The sequence below is a fragment of the Erinaceus europaeus genome, chromosome 21, assembly GCF_950295315.1.
Source record: "Erinaceus europaeus chromosome 21, mEriEur2.1, whole genome shotgun sequence".
NCBI classification, from domain to species: Eukaryota; Metazoa; Chordata; class Mammalia; order Eulipotyphla; family Erinaceidae; genus Erinaceus; species Erinaceus europaeus.
Genome location: NC_080182.1, coordinates 11,103,694 through 11,126,234, shown reverse-complemented (window position 1 = coordinate 11,126,234; position 22,541 = coordinate 11,103,694). Strand labels below are relative to the sequence as shown.

Here is a 22,541-nt window from a genome sequence, read left to right as displayed (position 1 = left end):
CGCACACCTAGGGTGTGTCTCCATCTTGTATGGGTGTAAAAAAAAAAAGACGTTGTTGATATGTGAAGCTCTCAGATACCTTCTCAATCAGGAACTACAGACTGCACACTGGTTATGCTAGTGACTCTCATGCTGAGGCTCTAGCAGGGGTTCTTCGCCTCACCACACTTTATTGCGCTTAGATTGGTTAGAAGCCTTACAATGAAACGAAAAAGACCCTCCAAATTTATAAAGATACTTAAACCAATTATAATCATCGAGTTATCAATTGTGGTAAACTTCTAACCTGCTACAAGTTTTGTTTCATAAGTAAGTAAATTGCAGCTGTCAAGTTCTCTACAGAAAAGCGGAATTCCAACGGCTGACCTTCCTCATGCCACGTTTCACCCCCCGACATTCTTCCGTGGACATCTGCTTTGGACAGGCACTTCTATCGGACTCACTGGTACACCTCTTGGATATTTTGCACAACTTTATAACAGCTTCCCTTTACGCTGCTGGGTTTCTCAAAGACTGACTGCAGCCAGCTGCCTTGGGACTCTATAGGTCATACCCCCTTCCCCCCATGCTAGCTAATGCCCACAGAGGCAGGAAACGCCCGTCGAGGCAAGAAAAGCCCACAGAGGCAGGAAAGGTCCTTTAGCTTGATAAAGCCTTGCCCACAGAGGCAAGAAATGCCCCCCTCAGGCCTTGGCAGCACACATTCTTGTTGCTCACTTACTTGTTCCTCCATGTTTGTGCGTTTCTTTTTTTTTAATGCCTGTATGATATAGGTTTCTGTTCACCCCACACTCCTGATACTATGGTCAATTAGTTAAAAAGAAAAGGGGAAAAAAAATAAAATAAAATAAAATAAAAATAAAAAGAAAAGGGGGAATTGTTGGTATGCTTCACATTGGTTTGGTCTCACTCCCCCCGCCTCCAGGAGATTGTGGTTTAGTCTTTGCCTTCTCCCTTCTCCCTGCCCCCTATCCTACGTACTTCCCGGGTTCCTGACGCTGCCGCCAGAGGAGAAAGATGCAGGACAGAACTGTGTGGTGATTAGGTTAGATTAGTTTTTTGAATCGTTTGCTCGTAAATAAAGAAATACAGCTTCTCTGCTTAGCCGTGTGTCCCTGGTCTCTGTCTCCCGCCCGCAAAGCTAGCCCGGCATACTGGCACCCCGAACTTTGACAACAAGCCGGCTTAATAAAGACTCTCAAATTTGAACTGGTCTCGGGTGGTCTCTGACACTTACCCCACAACAAGCAGTGCTCTAGGAGGAGAGGAAGGCATCTCATTTTCAACAACAAAAATGATAAGCAGTATGAAAAATATAAATACATAGATGTAACACAAGAAAATCATGAAGCCCATCAATGGAACGGTTTCTGGTTTATTTTAATATTTATTTATACCCTTATGTTTCCCTTGTTTTATTGTTGTGTTATTATTGTTGTTGTTATTGATATAGTTGTTGGATAGGACAGAGAGAAATGGAGAGAGGAGGAGAAGACAGAGAGGGGGAGAGAAAGACACCTGCAGACCTGCTTCACTGCTTGTGAATCGACTCCCCTGCATGTGGGCCGAACCGGTTTCCTTTGGCCGGTCCTTGCGCTTTGCACCACCTGAGCTTAACCCACTGCTGTACCACCCGACTCCCAGGAACAGTTTCTGAAGCTGCTAGAAGATTAAGCTTTAAATGACTTTAAATGAGAGATTCTGACCACAGGCATAGAGACAAAGAACCACATCTAAAGAACAACGTAAGATACAGCCCTCTCCAAAAAGACAATCAGACTGAAGACAGAAACTATAAAGTGGAAACATACAGATTCTGGAGCTGGAATGTACAATAACTAAAAGGAACTAAACAGTAGATTGGAAGAAGCAGTAAGCCTGAAGACAGGCTGGTTAAGATTTCTTATCCTTATTCTGGCCTAGTCAGAATTCTTAGCCAGGAGACGTAATGTGATAAAGTGCTGTGAGCCCTTCCAAACAATGTGTGTTGATCTTTTTTGGTGGGTAAGGTTTTTTAAGACTGAAGTGGAAAAGTAGGTTATAAATATGAACAGAAGAAAAAAAAAGTCACCATTGGAAATTATAGCAGCTGTTTCTCTGGGTGGAAGAAGAATGAATGGTATTCCTTGTCTGGCCTGTGCGTATGTATCTTTTAAGATACTTATCAGGTCCTCGACATGATGGCAGAGGACCTAGTGGGGGTTGAATTGTTATATGGAAAACGGGAAAATGTTGTGCATGTACAAATATTTTATTTTACTGTCATCTGTAAACCATTAATCCCCCAATAAGGCAGGGGTAGATAGCATAATGGTTATGCAAAGAGACTCTCATGCCTGAGGCTCCAAAGTCCCAGTTTCAATCCCCCACACCACCATAAGCCAGAGCTGAGCAGTGCTCTGGTGGAAAAAAAAAAAAAAGATATTTAATTTACTTATTTGTTTAGAATAGAGTTAAAGAAGGAAAAACAGCAGCACTGCTCTACCATTTGCAAAATTTCCTACTTGCAGGTGAGGACTGGGGCTTGAACCTGGGTCCTTCAGCGTATGAACTCAACGAGGTATGACATTGTCTGGCCCTATTTCTATTTTCTAAGGAGGGATTTTATTTCTCTAGGAAGAGTTTTTCTACAACTAATTTTTTTTACAACCTATAAAAATCACTTAATATGCCCAAAGAATGCTCTAAAGAAAAATAAAATCTTTGGATCTTGTTTCAGTGTTTGCAATCAGCAGACTTCTAACTTAATTCACTGACTAAAAGTTACATTAAAGTCTTTCTCACATAAAAAAACGAGCCTGGGTGAAGCAGAGACAGTTCAACAGCGGAGCACACAAGAGCACCACGGGCAAGGAGCTCCACGTGTGGTGAGGTGCTGCTGCTCCCGTCCATCTCTCTGTGTTTTCACCTGTTCTCTGAAAACATAGAATAACACCATCTCCTCAGACAATACCTGTGGCCCACCTGCATGTTAGCTGTCAGGCTCAGGCAAAACTTAAAGTCATGGGTCCCTTGGTATATATGCCTAATAGACTTCCTAGCTTCTTCCAAAATGAAGAACCCACATCTCATCTGCTGTATTCTTGCCTTTTAAGTTCCTGATGATTAAACAATTGGTTCTGCTTTATATCTTTTTTTTTTCTAAGTTCATGTGTTTTCATTCCCTATACTCCATATATGAGTGAGACCATGTAGTACTAGCCTTTTACTTCCTTACTTCACTAAGCATAATCAACTCTGGTTCTTTTTTTTTTTTTTATTATTGTTGTCACTGTTGTTGGATAGGACAGAGAGAAATCAAGAGAGGAGGGAAAGACAGAGAGGGGGAGAGAAAGACACTTGCAGACCTGCTTCACTGCTTGTGAAGCGACCCCCCTGCAGGTGAGGAGCTGGGGGTTTGAACCAGGATCCTTATCTGTTCCTTGTACTTCGTGCCATATGTGCTTAACCCACTGTGCTACTGACCAGCCCCCTCTGCTTTATATCTTAATGCTTTTCAGCGACTAAGTTGCAAATTCTGCCATGATGCCAACCTGACTTCCCTGGGCAGACAACCCCACCAATGTGTCCTGAAACCCCACCTCCCCAGAGCCCTGTCCCCCTAGGGAAAGAGAGAGACAGTCTGGGGGTGTGGATCCACCTGCCAACACCCATGTCCAGCAGAGAAGCAACTAAAGAAGCCAGACCTTCCACCTTCTGCATCCCATAATGACCCTGGGGCCATATTCCCAGAGGGAAAAAAGAATAGGAGATCTTCCAATGGAGGGGATGGGATATGGAGCTCTGAGGGTGGGAAATATGTGGAACTGTACCCTTCTTACCCTATCCTATGGTTTTGTCAATCGTTATTAAAAAAAAAAAAAAAAAAAAAAAGTCCCTCAAGAAAAGCCATGTAGCTTATTTCTAAGTTTCTGGCTCTAAGTTGTTCATTTTGTAGATCTAACAAAACCAAATTTTGGAGCAAGGATGATTATCAAGCTTCAGTGGGAAGATTAATTATTGATCAAAAGCTTTTCATTAAGCACATGACTGTCACTGTTAATAAAGAACAAGTTTATAGTTCAAAACATTATTCTGCCCTAAAATGGTTAAAAGAGAATATGAAGTGGGCTGCAAAGGTTTGGGTTTTCAGTAACTTTTAGTTAATAAAGGCTTTTTATTTAGTTAGTTTTAGTTTTTATTCATAAAATGGAAATGCTGACAAAACCATAGGATAAAAGGGGTACAATTCCACACAATGCCCACCATTGGAAGGGCAATATCCCCTCTCCTCCCGATAGCTTTCCTATTCTTTACCCCTCTGGGAGTATGGACCCAGGGCCATTATGGGTGCAGAAGGTGGGAGGTCTGGCTTCTGTAATTGCTTCCCCACTGAACATCGGCGTTGGCAGGTGGATCCAAACCCCAGCTTGTCTCTCTCTTTCCCTAGTAGGGCAAGGATCTAGGGAGGCAGGGCTCCAGGACACATTGGTGGGGTTGTCTGCCCAGGGAAGTCTGGTTGGCATCATGGTATTATCTGGAACCTGGTGGCTGAAAAAGAGTTAAGATAGAAAGCAGAGCAAATTGTTGACTAATTATGAACCTAAAAGCAAGAATACCGCAGATATTTGGAGATTTGGGGTCTCCATTTTGGAAAAAACTAGTAGGTCTATTTTAGGTATATTCCAAGGGGCCCATGACCCAACTAATTTTCCCTGAGCCTGACATCTAATATGCAGGTGACCTAAGTTATTGTCTGGGGTGATGGTGTCACAGTTGGAAAAAGGACCAGAAAACTGTATCAGGGAAGAGAATAGCTCCCAAATATGGGGAAAGTATGTAAATATTGTTCACTGTAAACCCCACTGATCTGATCTGGGGCCTATAATCAGCACAGGAGCCTGTGTAACCTGCATTCCTGTAGGTGATAGGGCAGAGTATGCTATCCAACCTCCCTTCGGAGAATGGAACACTGCCCATCATTGTTCATTCACATCGAGGGCCAGGTCTGATAGGGGCCCACAGAGGGCTCCATTATGTTGTTCCTGATGGAGATGACTAGTGACAGTGGAGAGAGGGATCTTCTGGTAGTGACCAAGAAGTCATCATTAAAGTATGCCAGTCTCTTGCTCTTATTCAGCTTTTGTAGTCTTTACATTGTCTGACAAGGTTAGCTTTGGAGTGATTGAGGGACATGTAATAGAAGGTAGGTGAGGAGGGTATCTAGGGCTAAGTAGAAACTACTCCATTAGGTACTTAGACTTTTTTTTTAAGTTCAAGTAGTCACTGTTGAAATAAAAGGTAATAAAAATACAATTATTATTTCATTTTCTGCTTCCTTTGTACATTTACAGTAAGTTATCAGTTTCCAAACACTACAAATTTTCACCGATCTGCACTGAACCCTCACTGGGAGTGGTTCAGCCACTAGCTTGATTCTCTGAGTCACGAATGCTGAAGTAGGACTCTGGCCGCTCTTTATCTTAGAAATAAGTTAAATAAGACAGCGTAAGGAGCAGCACTGAGATCACTGAGGTATTATGAACACACTGCAAATGTTGGCTGCAGTCAGGAAGCCATAAATACTGGTTTGACCACTGGGTGGCAGGATAAAATTGCCAAGTACCCAGAATCTGAATAAAGTCATACATTTTTCCGTAATATCATAGTTCCTTGTTATCAAAAACAGTTGTGTTGGAAGAGAAGAAGCGATGGTTAAGGAGCAATTATAAGTCATGCACTTAAAAGATATGACAGCATGGCCTGGGAGATAATGTAGTAGCTAAAACTCTGAATTTAAAAGTGTAATGTTCTGAGCTCACTCCCTGGCATGACATGTAAAGCAATGCTATGTCGGTCTTCTGTTTCTTTTAATGCTATGATCTTTCTCGCTAATAAGTAAATAAATGAATATTTAAAAAAAAATGATAGCTGGTAAAGGTAGCACTGACTGGAGAAAATTGTATAGAACTTAATATACTTTCCATAGTATATTAAGGATGAGGAGAAGAGCAGACAGGAACACATGGTACTAGCTCAGTAGAAAGCAAAGTCGAAGAGAGAATTCAGGGGAAATGGGCAGCATCCCAATAAAGGTGGGTCACACATTCAAGCATGATTTACTGAGGTCTCTCCTCTAGTGTACTACACGCACCTACTGCTTCACAAAGTGTAAATGGCATGAATGAAGGACCCTTATCCAACCTACATCTGACAGATACGGGATAGAGCAGGGAGATAAGGACCATCTCTGTTGTACATGCTCTCTATCCTCACTACTTAGAACAGAGTAAGTACTCAGTAGTTGGATACTACCAAGAAAAGCACTTGAAACAAAATTAGTCAAACACACAGATTAATAGAATACTTTCACAATGAAAGGATGACTTCAATATACAGAAAGATCAAAAGTTTTCATTGTATATCAGAAGGTTATCACAAGTATAAAAACAACTGTTGAGCCAGGTGGTGGCACACGGGGCTGAGCACACATGTTACAGTGCACAAGGACCCGGGTTTGAGCCCCCGTCCCCACCTGGAGGGGGAAAGCTTTGAGTGATGAAGCAAGTCTGCAGGTGTCTCTCTGTCTCTCTCCCTCTCTATCTATCCTCCTCTCGATTTCTGGCTGTCTCTATCCAATAAATAAATAAAGATGATTAATAAAACTGAAAAAAAAGAAAGAAAAAATAACTGTTGTGGGCAGGGGTACATAGCATAATGGTTATGCAAAGAGACTCATACCTGAGGCTCCAAAGTCCCAGGTTCAATCCACTGCACCACCATAAGACAAAGCTGAGCAACGGGAGTCGGGCGGTAGTGCAGCAGGTTGAGCGCACTGTGACGCAAAGCCCAAGGGCTGGAGGAAGGATCCCGGTTCAATCCCCCGGCTCCCCAACTACAGGGGAGTCGCTTCACAGGCGGTGAAGCAGGTCTGCGTCTATCTTTCTCTCCCCATTTTCCCCTTCTCTCTCCATTGCTCTGTCTTATCCAGCAATGATGACATCAACAATAATAATAACTACAACAACAATAAAAACAAGGGCAGCAAAAAGGAAATATTTTTTTTAAATCTACCTTTGAAAAAAAAACTAAAAAAAAAAAAAACCAACGGGTGTCGGGCGGTAGCATAGCAGATTAAGCACAAAGCTGGTGGCGCAAAGCCCAAGGACCACCATAAGGATTCCGGTTCAAGCCCCGGCTCCCCCCCGCAGGGAAGTCGCTTCACAGGCAGTAAAGCAGGTCTGCAGGTGTTTATCTTTCTCTCCTCCACTGTGTCTTCCCCTCCTCTCTCCATTTCTCTCTGTCCTGTCCTACAAGGACAACATCAACAACAATAATAACTACAACAATAAAAAACAAGGGCAACAAAAGGGAATAAATATTAAAAAAAGAAAGAAACAAACAAGAGACAACAGAGTTCTGTTTATCATTGTTAAGGGATACCAACATGCTATGGGCAAAGAATTTATGGCAACCAACAGAAACAAATCAGATTTTATCCAGACAAATTTGAAAAATAACCCTGAGCTAGGACTCACAGAATTGAGAAAAAGTTTGAAGGAGATGGAGCAGAGTCGTATAGAGTAGTGAATTGATTATCACACAGAGTTAAGCCTAACCAATTACAATAACAATAACTATGGGCACAGAGCACTTGGGAAGGTGACTCAATACCAAACTCAGTACCAGAGCCTGCACATATGAGACCGCCAGTTCAAACCCTAGCAGTGCATATGCTGGAGTGGTGCTCTGGTCTGTCTTCGTAAGATAATTAAAAGTAAATAAATGTGGGGCCAGGCGGTGGCGCAACTGATTAAGTGCACACACTACAGTGCACAAGGACCTAGGTTCAAGCCCCTGGTCTCCCAACTGCAGGGGGAAACTTCACAAGTGGTGAAGCAGGACTGCAGGTGTCTCTCTGTCTCTCTATCTCTTCTCAATTTCTGTCTCTATCCAATAATAAAGAAATACAAATTTAAGAAAAGTTTTAATTTAAAAAGTAAGTAAATGCTGTACTAGTGGGAAACAAAGCATATAATGGTATTTTTCTGTTGTTGTTATTTTAGGTACTTTCCAAAAATGTTCTTCTCTTTGAAAAAATGTTCATGACTGAAAAATTGAAGTTAAACAACAAAGAACAAGAAGTCTTATTCTCAGTCCTGTCAACAGGTAATCACTTCCGTTAACTGAGTATTTTTCTTGCACACACAAGCAAATAAGAAAACATTCTTTTCTATGTGGGGGCAGGTGGAATGCTAAGGACAGAACTCATACACACCAAACATGCACTCTGCCACGAACTACATCTCCAGACTCTATACTTTGGTGTTCTTTCTTACAAAAGGCAGTACTTATGCAAACTGCGTAGTACTTTGCCGAGCTCCATGACGGGTAATATGAAGTTTTCGGAAGTCGGGTGGTAGCGCAGTGGGTTAAGCGCGCATGGTATGAAGCACAAGGACCAGTTTAAGGATCCCGGTTCAAGCCCCCGACTCCCCACCTGCTGGGGAGTCACTTCACAAGTGGTGAAGCAGGTCTGCAGGTGTCTATCTCTCCCCCGTCTTCCCCTCCTCTCTCCATTTCTCTCTGTTCTAGCCAACAACAACAACATAGAATAACTACAACAACAATAAAAAAACAAGGGCAACAATAAGGGAAAATAAATAAATATTAAAAAATATGAAGAACTTTTCATGTCTTCAATGTAAAAGTAATTTAAACTGGCGGGGGAAAAGTGGGGAATCAGTCTTGATCACTTCATCATGCAGGAGGACCTGGGTTCAAGCCAATGGCCACCACCTGAGAGTACCTGCATTACCTGGTTAAGCGCACATATTACAGGTTCAATCCCAGGTCTCCACCAGCAGGGGGAAAACTTCACAGGCAGTAAAGCATGGCTGCAGGTGTCTCTCTGTCTGTCTCTCTCCTTCTCTATCTCCCCTCCCCTCTCCATTTCTCTGTGTCTATACAATAATAAATAAATAAATATTTTTAAAAAAGAGATGCCACATTCACTTCAAAGTCCCTGGGTTTGTGAATTAGCTGACTGTTCAACTGGCAGAAAAAGGGGTGTATGTCAACAGAGCACCAAGTCTAGCAGGACCATTTCCATCCTCTCTCAATTTCTGTCTCTAACTAATAATAAATATATAAACCTATTACAAAAAAAGAAAAAAGAATAATTTTGGTCCATATTCCCAGAGGGGTAGAGAATAGGGAAGCTTCCAGTGGAGGGGAGGAGATGGATATGGAACTCTAGTGGTGGGAACTGTGTGGAATTAATTGTGCCTGTTATCTTATAATATTGTCAACCATTAATAAAAAAAAAACTGAAAAATTTAAAAAGAGGAAAATAGAAATTTCAGGCATGTGTAAATCTATAATCACTTGTAGTACTAAAATATATATTAAGTATTCTTCATTATTAGCATAGTGGAGAAAGCACACTAAAAAAGATACAAAATGGCAAGGAGATGGCTCTCCTCACTTTACCTAATGTGTGAGGACCCAGGTCAAGTCCCAACCAGCACATAAGACCATGTGGTAAAAGGGGAAGCTTCACCAGCACTGAACCAGTGCTGTGGTGTGTCCTAGTCAAGTCTGCCCCACCCACCTCATCCTTTATCTAAAGAAAAGAAAATGCCATCTGCTGGGAGTGGTGGAACGCCACAGGTGGTGGCTCCAGTGAAGCCCTGGAGGCAAGGAAAAGAAATAAAACATTAAAAATATACTAAGGGAAGATAGAAACAGAATGATCCACCTGCCAATGCCCATGTCCAGCAATTAGAGAAGCCAGAACTCTCACCCTCTGAACTCCATCAAGAATTTTAAAAGAAGCAACTCCCCTGCAGGTGGGGACCAGCAAGAAATTTGATCCACACTCCCAGCAGAGTAAAGGTTAGTGGAAGATGACCAGAGGCTCTGAACTCCAATTCCATCAGGACCCGGAGAGAGAAGACAAGAAAAAAAGGAAGGACAATCAGAACACTCAGAAATAGTAGGTGTGACTTAGGAAAGAAGTCAGGACCACAGAGAAAAAATGTTTATACATAAGTAAAGATACAGACAGACAGACAGATAAAAGTCATAGAAAGAACAGTCAACCCAATCTATGATCTGAGAGAACTAATGAATGCACTTTCCAATGGAGGGAATGGGGACACAAAACTCTGGCAGTGGGAATGGTGTGGGGTTATACCCGTTATCTTATAATCTAGTAAATCACTAATAAAAATATATAAAAAACAAAAGATATAGGGGTCTGGCGGTAGCACAGTGGGTTAAGCACACGTGGCTCACGGATCTGGGTTTGAGGCCCCAGCTCCCCACCTGTGGGGGGGGGCGGCGGTTGCTTCACAGGTGGTGAAGCAGGTCTACAGGTGTCTGTCTTTCTCTCCTCCTCTCTATCTCCCCTCTTCTCTTGATTTCTCTCTGTCTTATCCAACATCAACAACACCAACAACAATAATTACAACAATGATAAAACAACAAGGGCAACAAAAGGGAAAAAAATAGCTTCCAGGAGCAGTGGATTTGAAGTGCAGGCACCAAGCCCCAGTAATAACACTGGAGGCAATAAAGATATTAGCCCAAATAAGGATAAAAATTAAAAACCAGAGAGTTGGGTGGTAGCACAGCGGGCTAAGCGCAGGTGGCACAAAGCACAAGGACCGGTGGAAGGATATCTCGGTTTGAGCCCCCAGCTCCCCACCTGCAGGGGAGTCGCTTCACAGGCGGTGAAGCAGGTCTGCAGGTGTCTGTCTTTCTCTCCCCCTCTGTCTTCCCCTCCTCTCTCCATTTCTCTCTGTCCTATCCAACAACGACAACAACAATAACAACTACAACAACAATGAAAAACAAGGACAACAGAAAGGGAAAATAAAATAAATATTAAAAAAAAAACCCTGAATAACATAGAAGGTTAATATCAAATCAACTCTATAATTATTTAAGTGCATAAAGCATATCTGTTAATCAGCATCTAGCAAAAAATACATTATACACAATATAAGGAAAAACTCAAAGAGAATTCATTTATTGGTTTATGTTATTACTTGACAAAGATACTGACATGAATTAGATCAAAAAGTTATAGTAACCAGGACGTTATGGAATGGAACCCTATCTTAGAATTTCCAAGTCTTACCAGGTAAAAAGTGATTTGTCAGAATCAACGCATACAGCCCTAAATATTTTCATTAATGAAAAAGGTTAGAGATAAATTAATCAATCAACCTAAAAATATAAAAGTGTAATTAAAAAACGTATGGAAATTACAAATATTTTAATAAAAGTAAAAGCAGAAATTAACTAATTAGAAACACAAATATGGGGGCTGGGCGGTAGCACAGTGGGTTAAACACAAGCATGGCATAAGCCTCCCCACCTGCAGGGCAGTCACTTCACAGGTGGTGAAGCAGGTCTGCAGGTGTTTATCTTTCTCTCCCCCTCTCTGTCTTCCCCTCCTCTCTCCATTTCTCTGTCCTATCCAACAACAGCAGCAATGGCAATAATAACAACTGGGCCAGAAAAATATCTCACTTAGTGTGCTGCTTTGCCATGTGCGCAGTCCAGGTTCCAGCGAGTCTGGTCTCCATCACACTGAAGGAAGTTTGAATGTTGTGCTCTCTTTCCTTCTTTTTTTTTAACCAGAGCACTTCTTCTTCTTCTAGCATTTGCCCTTCTTCCGTAGCCAGTCAACAGTGTCAGGTGCTCTGGCTCATGGTGGTGCAGGGGATTGAACCTGGGACTTTGGAGCCTCAGGCATGCCAGTCTGTTTGCGTAACCATTATGCTATCTACCCCTGCCCCTTTCTCTATATATAGAGGAAGGGGAGAAAAAAAAAAAAAAAAAACAGAGACCAGCTGGGGCCCTAATCGGGGAGTCTTGAGATTCCCAAACAGACTTGATGGGCCTAGAACTCGAATAAATCCCTCTCTCCATTATTACCGGTCATTTCTATCAGGAACAACAAAATAGACCCCTTTGTGGGCCCCCATAGGACCTTGCCCTCAGCTTGGATCAACAATGGTAGAGAATGTTCCATCCTCTTCAAAGGGAGGCTGGACAACATACTCTATGCTACATCTGAGGAAGATGGGTCGATATTGGGGCAGCATGGAATGTGGTCATGGAATTCATGACCACAGGATATGAGCTCAGATCTAGAGGGATGCAGAGGTCACACAGGCTCCTAAGCTAATTATGGGCCCCAGATCACATCAAATCGATGGGGTTTACAGTAATATTTATACCCCTTTCCCATATTAGGAAGCTACTCTCTTCCCTGATCCAGCTGGTCCTTTTCCCAGCCATGACATCATCTCCCCAGACAATAATTAGGATCCACCTGCATATCAGATTTCAGGCTCAGGCAAAACAAAACAAAACAAAACAAACAAACCACTAGTATAGCTACAGGCCCTTTGAAATATAACTAAAATATGCCTACTAGCTATCTACAAAATGGAGGACCCCCCCAACACTTCATCTGCACTATTCCAGCCTTTAGGTCCATGAATCATCAACAATTTGTATGGGTTTGTATGTTAACTCTCTTTTCAGCCACCAGGCTGCAGATGCCAGCAGGATGCAACCAGACTTCCCTGGACAGACAACCCCACCAATGTGCCTTGGAGCTCTGCTTCCCCAGAGCCCTTCCCCACTAGGGAAAGAGAGAGACAGACTGGGAGTATGGATGAACCTGTCAACGTCCATGTTCAGTGGGGAAGCAATTCCAGAAGCCAGACCTTCCACCTTCTGCAACCCACAATGATCCTGGGTCCATACTCCCAGAGGGTTAAAGAATAGGAAAACTGGGAGTTGGGCAGTAGCGCAGTGGGTTTAGCGCACATGGTGCTAAGCGCAAGGACCCGCATAAAGATCCCAGTTCGAGCCCCCAGCTCCCCACCTGCAGGGGAGTCCACTTCACAGGCCGTGAAGCAGGTCTGCAGGTGTCTATCTTTCTCCCCGTCTTCCCCTCCTCTCTCCATTTCTCTCTGTCCTATCCAACAATGATGACATCAATAACAACAACAATCACTACAACAATAAAATAACAAGGGCAACAAAAGGAAATAAATATTTTTTAAAATTTTTTTTAAAAGAATAGAAAAACTATCAGTGGAGGGGATGGTATATGGAGGTCTGGTGGTAGAAACTGTACGAAGCTGTACCCCTTTTATCCTATGATTTTGTCAATATTTCCTTTTTATAAATAAAAAATTAAAAAAAAAACAGAGAGGGAAAAGCTTGGCAAATTTTAAGATACACTGAAACCCAAGTCTGAAAATGACATAAAACCCCGAATAGAAATTCTTCTTTTTAAATGCTATAGTTAATATTAAACTATCAACTAGTGTAATTAAAGTGAAGGAAAAACTCTATAAACATTCTGTGACAGAAACCAAGAGTATTTGACAAGAGCCAGAATTCATCCTTTACCACATACATTCCCACATGCCCTTCAAATCAACAGCCAGCATTCCGGTTAATGTAATATGTGCACTCAAGCAGACGTGCCACCACCCAGCCCCAGCATTATGCTTCATGTAAAAAAAAATAGTACAGTACTGATTCCACTGAAGTAAGGAACCAGTCGAAAGTATGTAGCAGCACCGCTACTGTGTCATGCTGTTCTAGAATGCAGTCCACAAGAAAACATGTGAAATGTATATGCAAATTGTTTGATTAATTTTCTGGAACCAGGGTCTCACATATGTGCTATCTCACTGTTTCTAAGCTTCCTCTGACACCACAATTTAAAATACATATACACACAAGGGGGGTGGGAACAGAGCATCACCCTAGCACAAAAGATACAGAACACTGTACTTGGAACCTGATGCTTTCAAATCCAACACTAGCTACTTCACCAACTCACAGGCTGTACAATTTTAATGTTTCTCACAAATGTTTCAGTTACTTAAGTTTTCTAGGTGTCTACCTGTCCTTCAAATAGCAAGTGATTTTTTTGGGCGGGAGTAGGTGGCATAATGGTTATGCAAAGAGACTCTCATGCCTGAGGCTCCAAAGTCCCAGGTTGGCTCAATCCCCTGCACCACCGTGAACCAGAGCTGAGCATATATTTCACTTGAGATGCAAGTATCACATTGGAGAGAGCCAGTCAGAGCACTCCTCCAACACAGGCAGAACCAGGATTAAAGTAACAAGAGATACAGAGCTGGGTGGTGGAGCACCTAGCTGAGCACAGGCATTATAATGTGCAAGGACTCCGGTTCAAGCCTCCACTCCCCACCTGCAGGGAAGAAGCTTTGCTAGTGGTGAAGCAGGTATCTCTTTCTCTCCCTCTCTTATCTCCATCCCCCTCTCAGTGTTTCTGTTCTATCAAATAAATAAATTAGTAAATTAAAAACACATCTTTGCAGCTGTTAAGAAAAATGAACCCACCTTCTCTGTCCCATCTTGGATGGAGCTAGAAGGAATTATGTTACGTGAGCTAAATCAGAAAGACGAGTATGGATGATCCCACTCATAAACAGAAGTTGAGAAAGAAAGAACAGAAAGGGAAACTCAAGGGAGCCGGGCAGTAGCGCAGCAGGTTAAGCGCATGTGGCGCAAAGCGCATGTGGCGCAAAGCGCATGTGGCGCAAAGCGCATGTGGCGCAAAGCGCATGTGGCGCAAAGCGCATGTGGCGCAAAGCGCATGTGGCGCAAAGCGCATGTGGCGCAAAGCGCATGTGGCGCAAAGCGCATGTGGCGCAAAGCGCATGTGGCGCAAAGCGCATGTGGCGCAAAGCGCATGTGGCGCAAAGCGCATGTGGCGCAAAGCGCAAGGACCGGTGTAAGGATCCCGGTTTGAGCCCTGGCTCCCCACCTGCAGGGGAGTCGCTTCACAGGCGGTGAAACAGGTCTGCAGGTATCTGTCTTTCTCTCCCCCTCTCTGTCTTCCCCTCCTCTCTCCATTTCTCTCTGTCCTGTCTAAGACAACATCAATAACAACAATAACTACAGCAATAAAACAAAGGCAACAAAAGGGAATAAATAATCTCTTAAAAAAACAAGCAATTTTTTTCTTTAAAAAAAAAAAAAAAGAAAGAACGGGAAATAATCGAATAGCTAACCATTAAATACAAATTTTAGTTAAAAGGCTTTTGAAAAAGATGCAGCAGAGTGGAAGGGCACTTCCACCTGACAGGGGAGCAGGCTGCATGTGTGAGGTCCCAGGTCCACCCAGCAGCACAGGCACCAACACGGGGCTCTGGCTTCTCCCTGTCGCAGGTGAACTTTCACATATAATGAACAAAGTAAACTTTTTAAAAACTTGTTTAAATGTTTGAAAAAAATGTGTATGGAACAGTCCTGCAATTATATCCAACATGAACCACTTTAGTGGCCTCACAGTGACTAGTATACAGGCACACCATGGAGATATCACAAATTCCAGTTCTTCTTCTTCTTCTAGCGTTTGCCACAAATTCCAGTCAAGGTCAATGAAATAAAAACAAGTACTCCCACAGTGAGACAAGCAAGCTTCCTGCTTTCCCAATGATATAAAAGTCACATTTACACTTTTCTGTACAATCTATTAGGCCCTGAAGAAGTACATATTTTAAAATTACAAATTTTTAGTTTTTTTTTTAATGCTACCATCTGAGCCTTTAGCAAATGACAGTCTTTTTGCTAGCAGAGGAAAACACATTATAATTGCAAAATGTAATAAAACAATGACTAATACAGTAAGGCATCAGGGACCGGGTGGTGGCACACCTGGTTGAGCGCATGTGTCACAATGTGCAAGAACCTGGATTCCAGCCCCCGTCCCCACCTGCTGGGAGGAAGCTTTGCCAGTGGTGTCTGTCTGTCTCTCTCCATCTCTATCTCCCCTTTCCCTCTCAATCTCTGGCTATTTCTATCCAATAAAGAAAGAAAAAATAAAGATAATAAAAAATAAAATCAATCAACAAATAAAATGAGGCAACAAAGTCTTTTTTATTTATTTATTTTTAATATTTATTTATTTATTACTGGATAGAGATAGAGAGAAATTGAGAGGAGTTGGGGAGATAAGAGAGGAAGACAGAGGGAGTCCGGCAGTAGAACAATGGTTAAGCGCACGTGGCGCAAAGCTTGTGCAAGGACTGGCAGAAGAATCCCGGTTCAAGCCCGGCTCCCCACCTGCAGGGGAGTCGCTTCACAAGCAGTGAAGCAGGTCTGCAGGTGTCTATCTTTCTCTCCCCCTCTCTGGTTCCCCTTCTTCTCTCCATTTCTCTCTGATCTATCCAACAACAATGATGTCAATAACAATAATAATAACTACAACAATGAAAACAACAAGGGAAACAAAAATGGAAAATGAATAAATATAAAAATAAATATAAATATAAGAGAGGAAGACAGAGAGACACCTGCAGCCCTGCTTCACCACTTGTGAAGCTTTCCCCCTACAGGTGGGGACCAGGGACTTGAACCTGGAACCTTTTGCACTGTAATGTGTGTGCTTAACCACTGCCGGTCCCGTTTTAATTTTTTTTAATATTTATTTATTCCCTTTTATTGCCGTAGTGGTTTTATTGTTGTTGTTGTTATTGATGTCGTCATTGTTGGATAGGACAGACTGAAATGGAGAGAGGAGGGGAAGACAGAGAGGGGGAGAGAAAGACAGACACCTGCAGACCTGCTTCACCACTTGTGAAGTGACTCCCCTGCAGGTGGGGAGCCGGGGGATCTAACCGGGATTCTTTTTTAAAAAATTTTATTCATTTATTAATGATAAAGATAGGAGGAGAGACAGAAAGAACCAGATAGCACTCTGGTACATGTGCTGCCGGGGATTGAACTCAGGACCTCATGATTTAGAGCCTAGTGCCTTGGCCACTGCGCCACCTCCGGGACCACCAAATTAGGATTCTGATGCCGGTCCTTGCACTTTCCGCCACGTGCACTTAACCCGCTGCACCACTGGCTGGCTCCCAACAAAGTCTTACACTTGTTCTCGGTTGGTGGCTTTACAGTTCAAAAGTCTACTTGGCTGCTATAAAATACATACAGTTCTGGGCTGGGAAAGTAACTTTGCAAGCAAGTATGTGCCTAACATGCACGAGGACTTAAAATTTGATTCCCCGAACCACAGAAAAAGACATCCAAAAAAAATTTTTTTTTGATTTTTTAATATTTGTTTATTCCCTTTTGTTGCCCTTGTTGTTTTATCGTTGTAGTTATTGTTGTTGGATAGGAGACAGAAATAGAGAAAGGAGGGGAAGACAGAGAGGGGGAGAGAAAGAGAGACACCTACAGAGCTACTTCACCACCTGTGAAGCGACTCCCCTGCAGGTGGGGAGCTGCGGGCTCAAACCGGGATCCTTATGAAGGTCCTTGTGCTTTGTGCCATGTGCACCTAACCCGCTGTGCTACCGGACTCCCCCCAAAAAAGTTTTATGCAATGCTGGGGAGTGAACCTAGGTTCTTGCATATGGTAAGGCATGCACTCTACCAAGTAAAGTAACTCCAGGCCCCAAGGAGATAGCTCAGCCAGCAGAGCAAGCTTCTCTGTGCTCAGCAAGTGAGCGCTCTGAGTGGCGCTGGGAGCTTAGCTCCGCGGGTAGAACAATGCTCTGGCAAGGCTCCTCTTTCTGTCTCCCCCTTCCGCCTTTCCCTTGCCCTAAGAAATAAAGAATGAGGGGGCTGGGCGGTAGCGCAGCGGGTTAAGCGCTGCGCAGGTGGCGCAAAGCGCAAGGAATGGCGCAAGGAATGGCTCAAGGATTCCGGTTGGAGCCCCCGGCTCTCCACCTGCAGGGGGGTCGCTTCACAGGCGGTGAAGCAGGTCTGCAGGTGTCTGTCTTTCTCTCCCCTCTGTCTTCCCCCCCTCTCTCCATTTCTCTGTCCTATCCAACAACAACATCAACAACAATGACATCAATAACAACAACAACTACAACAAGGGCAACAATAGGGAATAAATAAATATAAATTTAAAAAAATAATAATAATCTTTGGGGGCTAGGGAGATATCATGCTTTAGGCTTTAAGGTATCAGGTTCAAGGCCCTGCATCACCATATGCCAGAGCTATGCAGTGATCTGACTTTATCTTTCTCTCTGGGTCTCATTAAAATAAGTTTAAAAATATTAAAAAGAATAATAGTCTTTGCTTGTGAAAGCTAACATTTTGTATTATACCAACTGAATTATTAACTATGTAAGACAAGAATACTACTTCAGTACTCAGCAATATATAATACCAGAGGTTAAATACTAACTACAAAGCAAGAACACACCTTAGTTCAAACTGAAGTGAGTCTTCAAAACAAGTACAGACTACTTAGGTGACACACTGAGAAGTGGTAGAGAAGTATTACACGAGACTGAAGAACTCGGAGCTGCCGATTCTCCACTGGATCGATGGAAGCAATCTTTGGATTCTCAAGAGGACCAGTCACTTCTCCTAGCGTGGAATCATTACAAACTACCTTTCATGCTGGGGACTCAATTCCATCTAACATTTACCAAAAGTTCTGGGGGTTTTCCACAGCAGAGGTTATTTGCAGGGCCAGGCACACATGATACAAGTGTCTTTTTTTTTTCTCTCTCCCTCATCTCCCTGCTTCTGTCTCTATCATAATTAAAAATAAGATAAAAATGTAGCCAAAAAAATTTTTTTTACTTAAAAAGGTTATTTGCACTTCTAAGATATGAATATTATTAGGAAAGAGGTACTTAAAATGGTTGTAGAACATTTGCTTTACTTCTACTTTTCAATGAACAGCCTTGAGGGAGAAGAGAGCTCAGCAGATGGGGCATCAGACACAACATCAAAGCACACGCCGTAGATGATGGAGCGATGCTTGGTGTTTTGCCCTCTCTCTAAAGTACACAGAACCAAAAAAAAAAAAAAAAAAAAAAAGCAGAGACTGGGAGACAGCTCATCTGGCAAGCCCAAACCACTTTACTATCTGGGTTCAAGTCCCCGAAAGCCCAGGAGCACGACGCAGAATGGTGGCTTTACCAACAGTGGAGCGGCAATGTGGCGTCTCTCCTCTCTATACTCCTCTCTGAGACTGAAAGGAGAAAAAAAAAGTCTGCTTGCAATAACGCAACCACACAGGTGTGAAGCTCTGACGGTGACAAATAAAAACAAATAAGATATAAGCCCCAGGCGATGAAGCATCAGACAGTGGAGACAGTGTAATAGTTATGGAAAGGGACCTTCATGCCCGAGGCTTAATGCCCCCCAACCACCACAAGCCAGAGCTGAGCAGAATTCTGGTAAAGACGAAGACGAGAAGGAGCAGAAGAAAAGATCAGGATCCACCATGTTTCAAAATATAAAAAGGCGGCAACCACCTTCCTAAGAATGCTGCAGTTATTTCCAAGTTCAGAGTCAAAGTCCTTTCTGTGGCCTGTAGGCCCTTTCCTGCTTCTCTCTTCTTCCTGGACTGCAGCCACCTAGGCTTCCTCGCTGCCCTCCCACCCTCGCATCTGAATGAACTGATCTTCCACCAGAAACGCCCTTATCAAGGACACCCCAGGGCTCAGCAGCTCCTTTACATGTGTGCTTAAGGAACCACCTCAAAAAACGGCCTTTCTGATTAAGCTCTGAAAATGTAGCTCTTTCCAACCTGCAGGGGGGACGCTTCATAGTGAGGCAGGGCTGCAGCTGTGGCTTTCTCTCCCCCCTCAACTCTCATGATCCTATCAAATATAAGAAAGAAATAATCAAAATACGATGCAGCTCTAACTTCATGCCAGTGTCTCAATATCCCAGTAGGATAAAAACCACAAGTAGGAGTCGGGCGGTAGAGCAGCTGGTTAAGCGCACGTGGTGCAAAGCGCGAGGACAGACATAAGATCCCGGGTTCTGGAGCCTCTGGCTCCCCGCCTGCAGGGGAGTCACTTCAAAGGCGGTGAAGCAGGTCTGCAGGTGTCTATCTGTCCTCCCTCCTCTCTTGATTTCTCTCTGTCCTATGCAACAACAATGACAACAAGGGCAACAAAAATGGGAAAAATAGCCTCCAGAAGCAGTGGGTTAGTAGTGCAGGCACTGAGCCCCAGCGATAACCCTGGAGGCAAAACAAACAAACAAACCCCAAAAGTAAGAAAGGCTTGATCTATCCACTAGGTCCCCACAACGGGAACAGCAGCAGGCTCCACTGTCATCTCAACAGACTTGCACAAAGGCTGCACATGCCTCCAGCCAGAGCTCGCGTCCAGGGCACTGAGGAGGAGCTAAGAGACAGTGTGCAATCCTCCCTGTTCTCCTACTTGGAGCCAAACACCCCTTCAGAAGAAAATACTTTCTTTTCTTTCTTTCTTTCTTTTGTTGTTTTTAATATTTTCTTCCCAACAAAATATAAGAATGGATGGCCGGATTCGCTCAAGATAAACACTGAGGAAGCTAAATTTAGTGTGTGCACCCTGCCAGGTCGGTGGACACAGAATGATTTCAAAGTCATTTTCTCGAGAACCAAGAAAATTCTGACAATAATTAAGGTACCAAAAAAAAAAAAAAAAAAGGAAGGGGGTTAGGCAGCCTGTCAGTGGCCCAGGAAGCACAGCAGCCCACAGTCTGGAGAGCGCAGCTGGCACTAGGCTGTGTGTGTGTGTTGGGGGGGCCCCCTCACTGCCCCAGGGGGGCACCCTCACTGCCCGGGGGGGCACCCTCACTGCCCGGGGGGGCACCCTCACTGCCCGGGGGGGCACCCTCACTGCCCGGGGGCACCCTCACTGCCCGGGGGGGCACCCTCACTGCCCGGGGGGCACCCTCACTGCCCCGGGGGCACCCTCACTGCCCCGGGGGCACCCTCACTGCCCGGGGGGGCACCCTCACTGCCCGGGGGGCACCCTCACTGCCCGGGGGGGCACCCTCACTGCCCGGGGGGGCACCCTCACTGCCCGGGGGGGCACCCTCACTGCCCCGGGGGCACCCTCACTGCCCGGGGGCACCCTCACTGCCCCGGGGTGGCGCGGGAGCAGATGGGAAGGGGCGCCCGCCCGCCCCGGGAAGGCTGGGGGGCTGCGGAGGGGGAGACCCGCCCCGGGGCCCGGCTCACCCGGCTCTCGGTTGATCTCGATGTCGAAATGGCACTGCGGCCGGTCCTGCGCGCCCATCGCGCCCAGGCCACGGCGAGAGCTGCGGGGAGAGGAAGGCGGTCAGGGCGGGGAGGAGGGCGGGGCGGGCGCGAGTGGAGGAGGGGGCGGGGCGAGGGGCGTGAGGAGGGGCGGGGCGCAGGGGCTCGGGGCGGGGCTCGGGGGCAGGGGGTGGGGCGCGGGGGGCAGGGGGCGGAGCGAGGTGAAGCGCAGGGGCGCGGCCCCTCCCGCCAATCCGACCGGCCCCTGGCCCCCCTCCCGCCATTCCGCCCCCCGGCCCCCTGAGGCGCGCACCTAAGGGCCGATGCTTTACCTGGCCGGCTTCCAGCCTGAGCGACTCCTCAAAGGCGGAGGAGAAAGCGCTGCCACCGCGGCCGCCACCCAACGCCACTAACGGACCAGCACCACCCCCGCCCCTTTCCTTCTCCTCCTCTTTCTCCGGCTGGCCTCCCAGTGCCACGTACAGTCCCGCGAGAGTCGGGACAAGTACCGCGAGAGCGCAGTCCCGCAGCGATATTTAACTGCAGGGGCGCGCGCTCGTGGGCGTGTCAGACTCTCGGGGGGCGTCCTGCCTCGCGTTCCTACACCTGAGTGGGGCCTCTAGCCCCGCCCCCGCAGCCAGTCAGCCAATCGGAGAGCCTTGGCGGCGCCTGCGCTCTCCATTCCTCTCCTGGCGCCCAGCTGTCTGCCTGGAACTTCAGCTTCAGGCTCCCTGAAGTTACAGCTGGAAAGAAGTTGTATGGATTATGCCACCGAAGTTTAGCAAAGAGACGCATCTTTTAGCCTGCTGTCTTTTTCGCAATAACGCTCCTCTCTCCTTAGAGTATTTACTGATTACTTATTATCTATTTATTGTGTATCTGGAGAGACGTCATCTTCATGCCCTAAAATCTTTTTCACCTGCTCTACTACTTTATTAAGCAGTTCTCCCTGCCTCATAAAATATATATATATATATTTAGGAGAGAATCTCCACCGGGGGGGCGGGTGTCACATTTTTTTTAACCAGACCACTGACTAAGGATGGTGCCTGGACCTCTGGAGGTTGAGACATAAAAGTCTTTTTGCATAACCATCATGCTACCTCCCCACTCATTTGATACCAGACCGTTTATTTCGCTTCAAAGTTCTATTGGCTTGAGATGTGCTTTGGCAGCAGCTTCATCGAGCATAGTTCTATTATTTCCTTTAATAAGAGAGTAGGAGCGGATTGAGAGACCAGAGTATTGCTTATGGTGATGCCCAGGATTGAACGTGGGACCTCTGGAGTCTCAGGCACGGAGGTCTGGTGTGCAGTCTCCAAAGGCCTTGACATAGATTCAATTCTACATCTAATGAGAAGGGTAAGTTCAGATGCATGACCTTTTAAAAATCACTTCCGGGGGAATCGGGCGGTAGCCCTACCACCCAGTGGGTTAAGCGCACGTGGCACAAAGCGCAAGGAGTCGCTTCACAAGCAGTGAAGCAGGTCTGCAGGTGTCTATATTTCTCTCCCCCTCTCTGTCTTCCCCTCCTCTC

General features: G+C 44.9%; 1 protein-coding gene across 4 annotated transcripts in view; it reads right to left on the bottom strand.

Moving 5' to 3' along the window:
• NKTR (natural killer cell triggering receptor) overlaps positions 1-21,470 on the bottom strand; it is an 84,421-nt gene extending 62,951 nt beyond the window's left edge. For all 4 annotated transcript variants that reach the window (XM_060180381.1, XM_060180379.1, XM_060180380.1 and 1 more), the window contains exons 1-2: positions 21,337-21,470; positions 20,987-21,066 (exon numbers count right to left, since the gene is read on the bottom strand). In XM_060180381.1, coding sequence (XP_060036364.1) covers positions 20,987-21,044 — 58 coding nt within the window. In that variant the 5' untranslated portion in view covers positions 21,045-21,066; positions 21,337-21,470. The remainder of the gene's footprint in view (positions 1-20,986; positions 21,067-21,336) is intronic.
• Between the last annotated feature and the right edge of the window lie 1,071 nt (positions 21,471-22,541).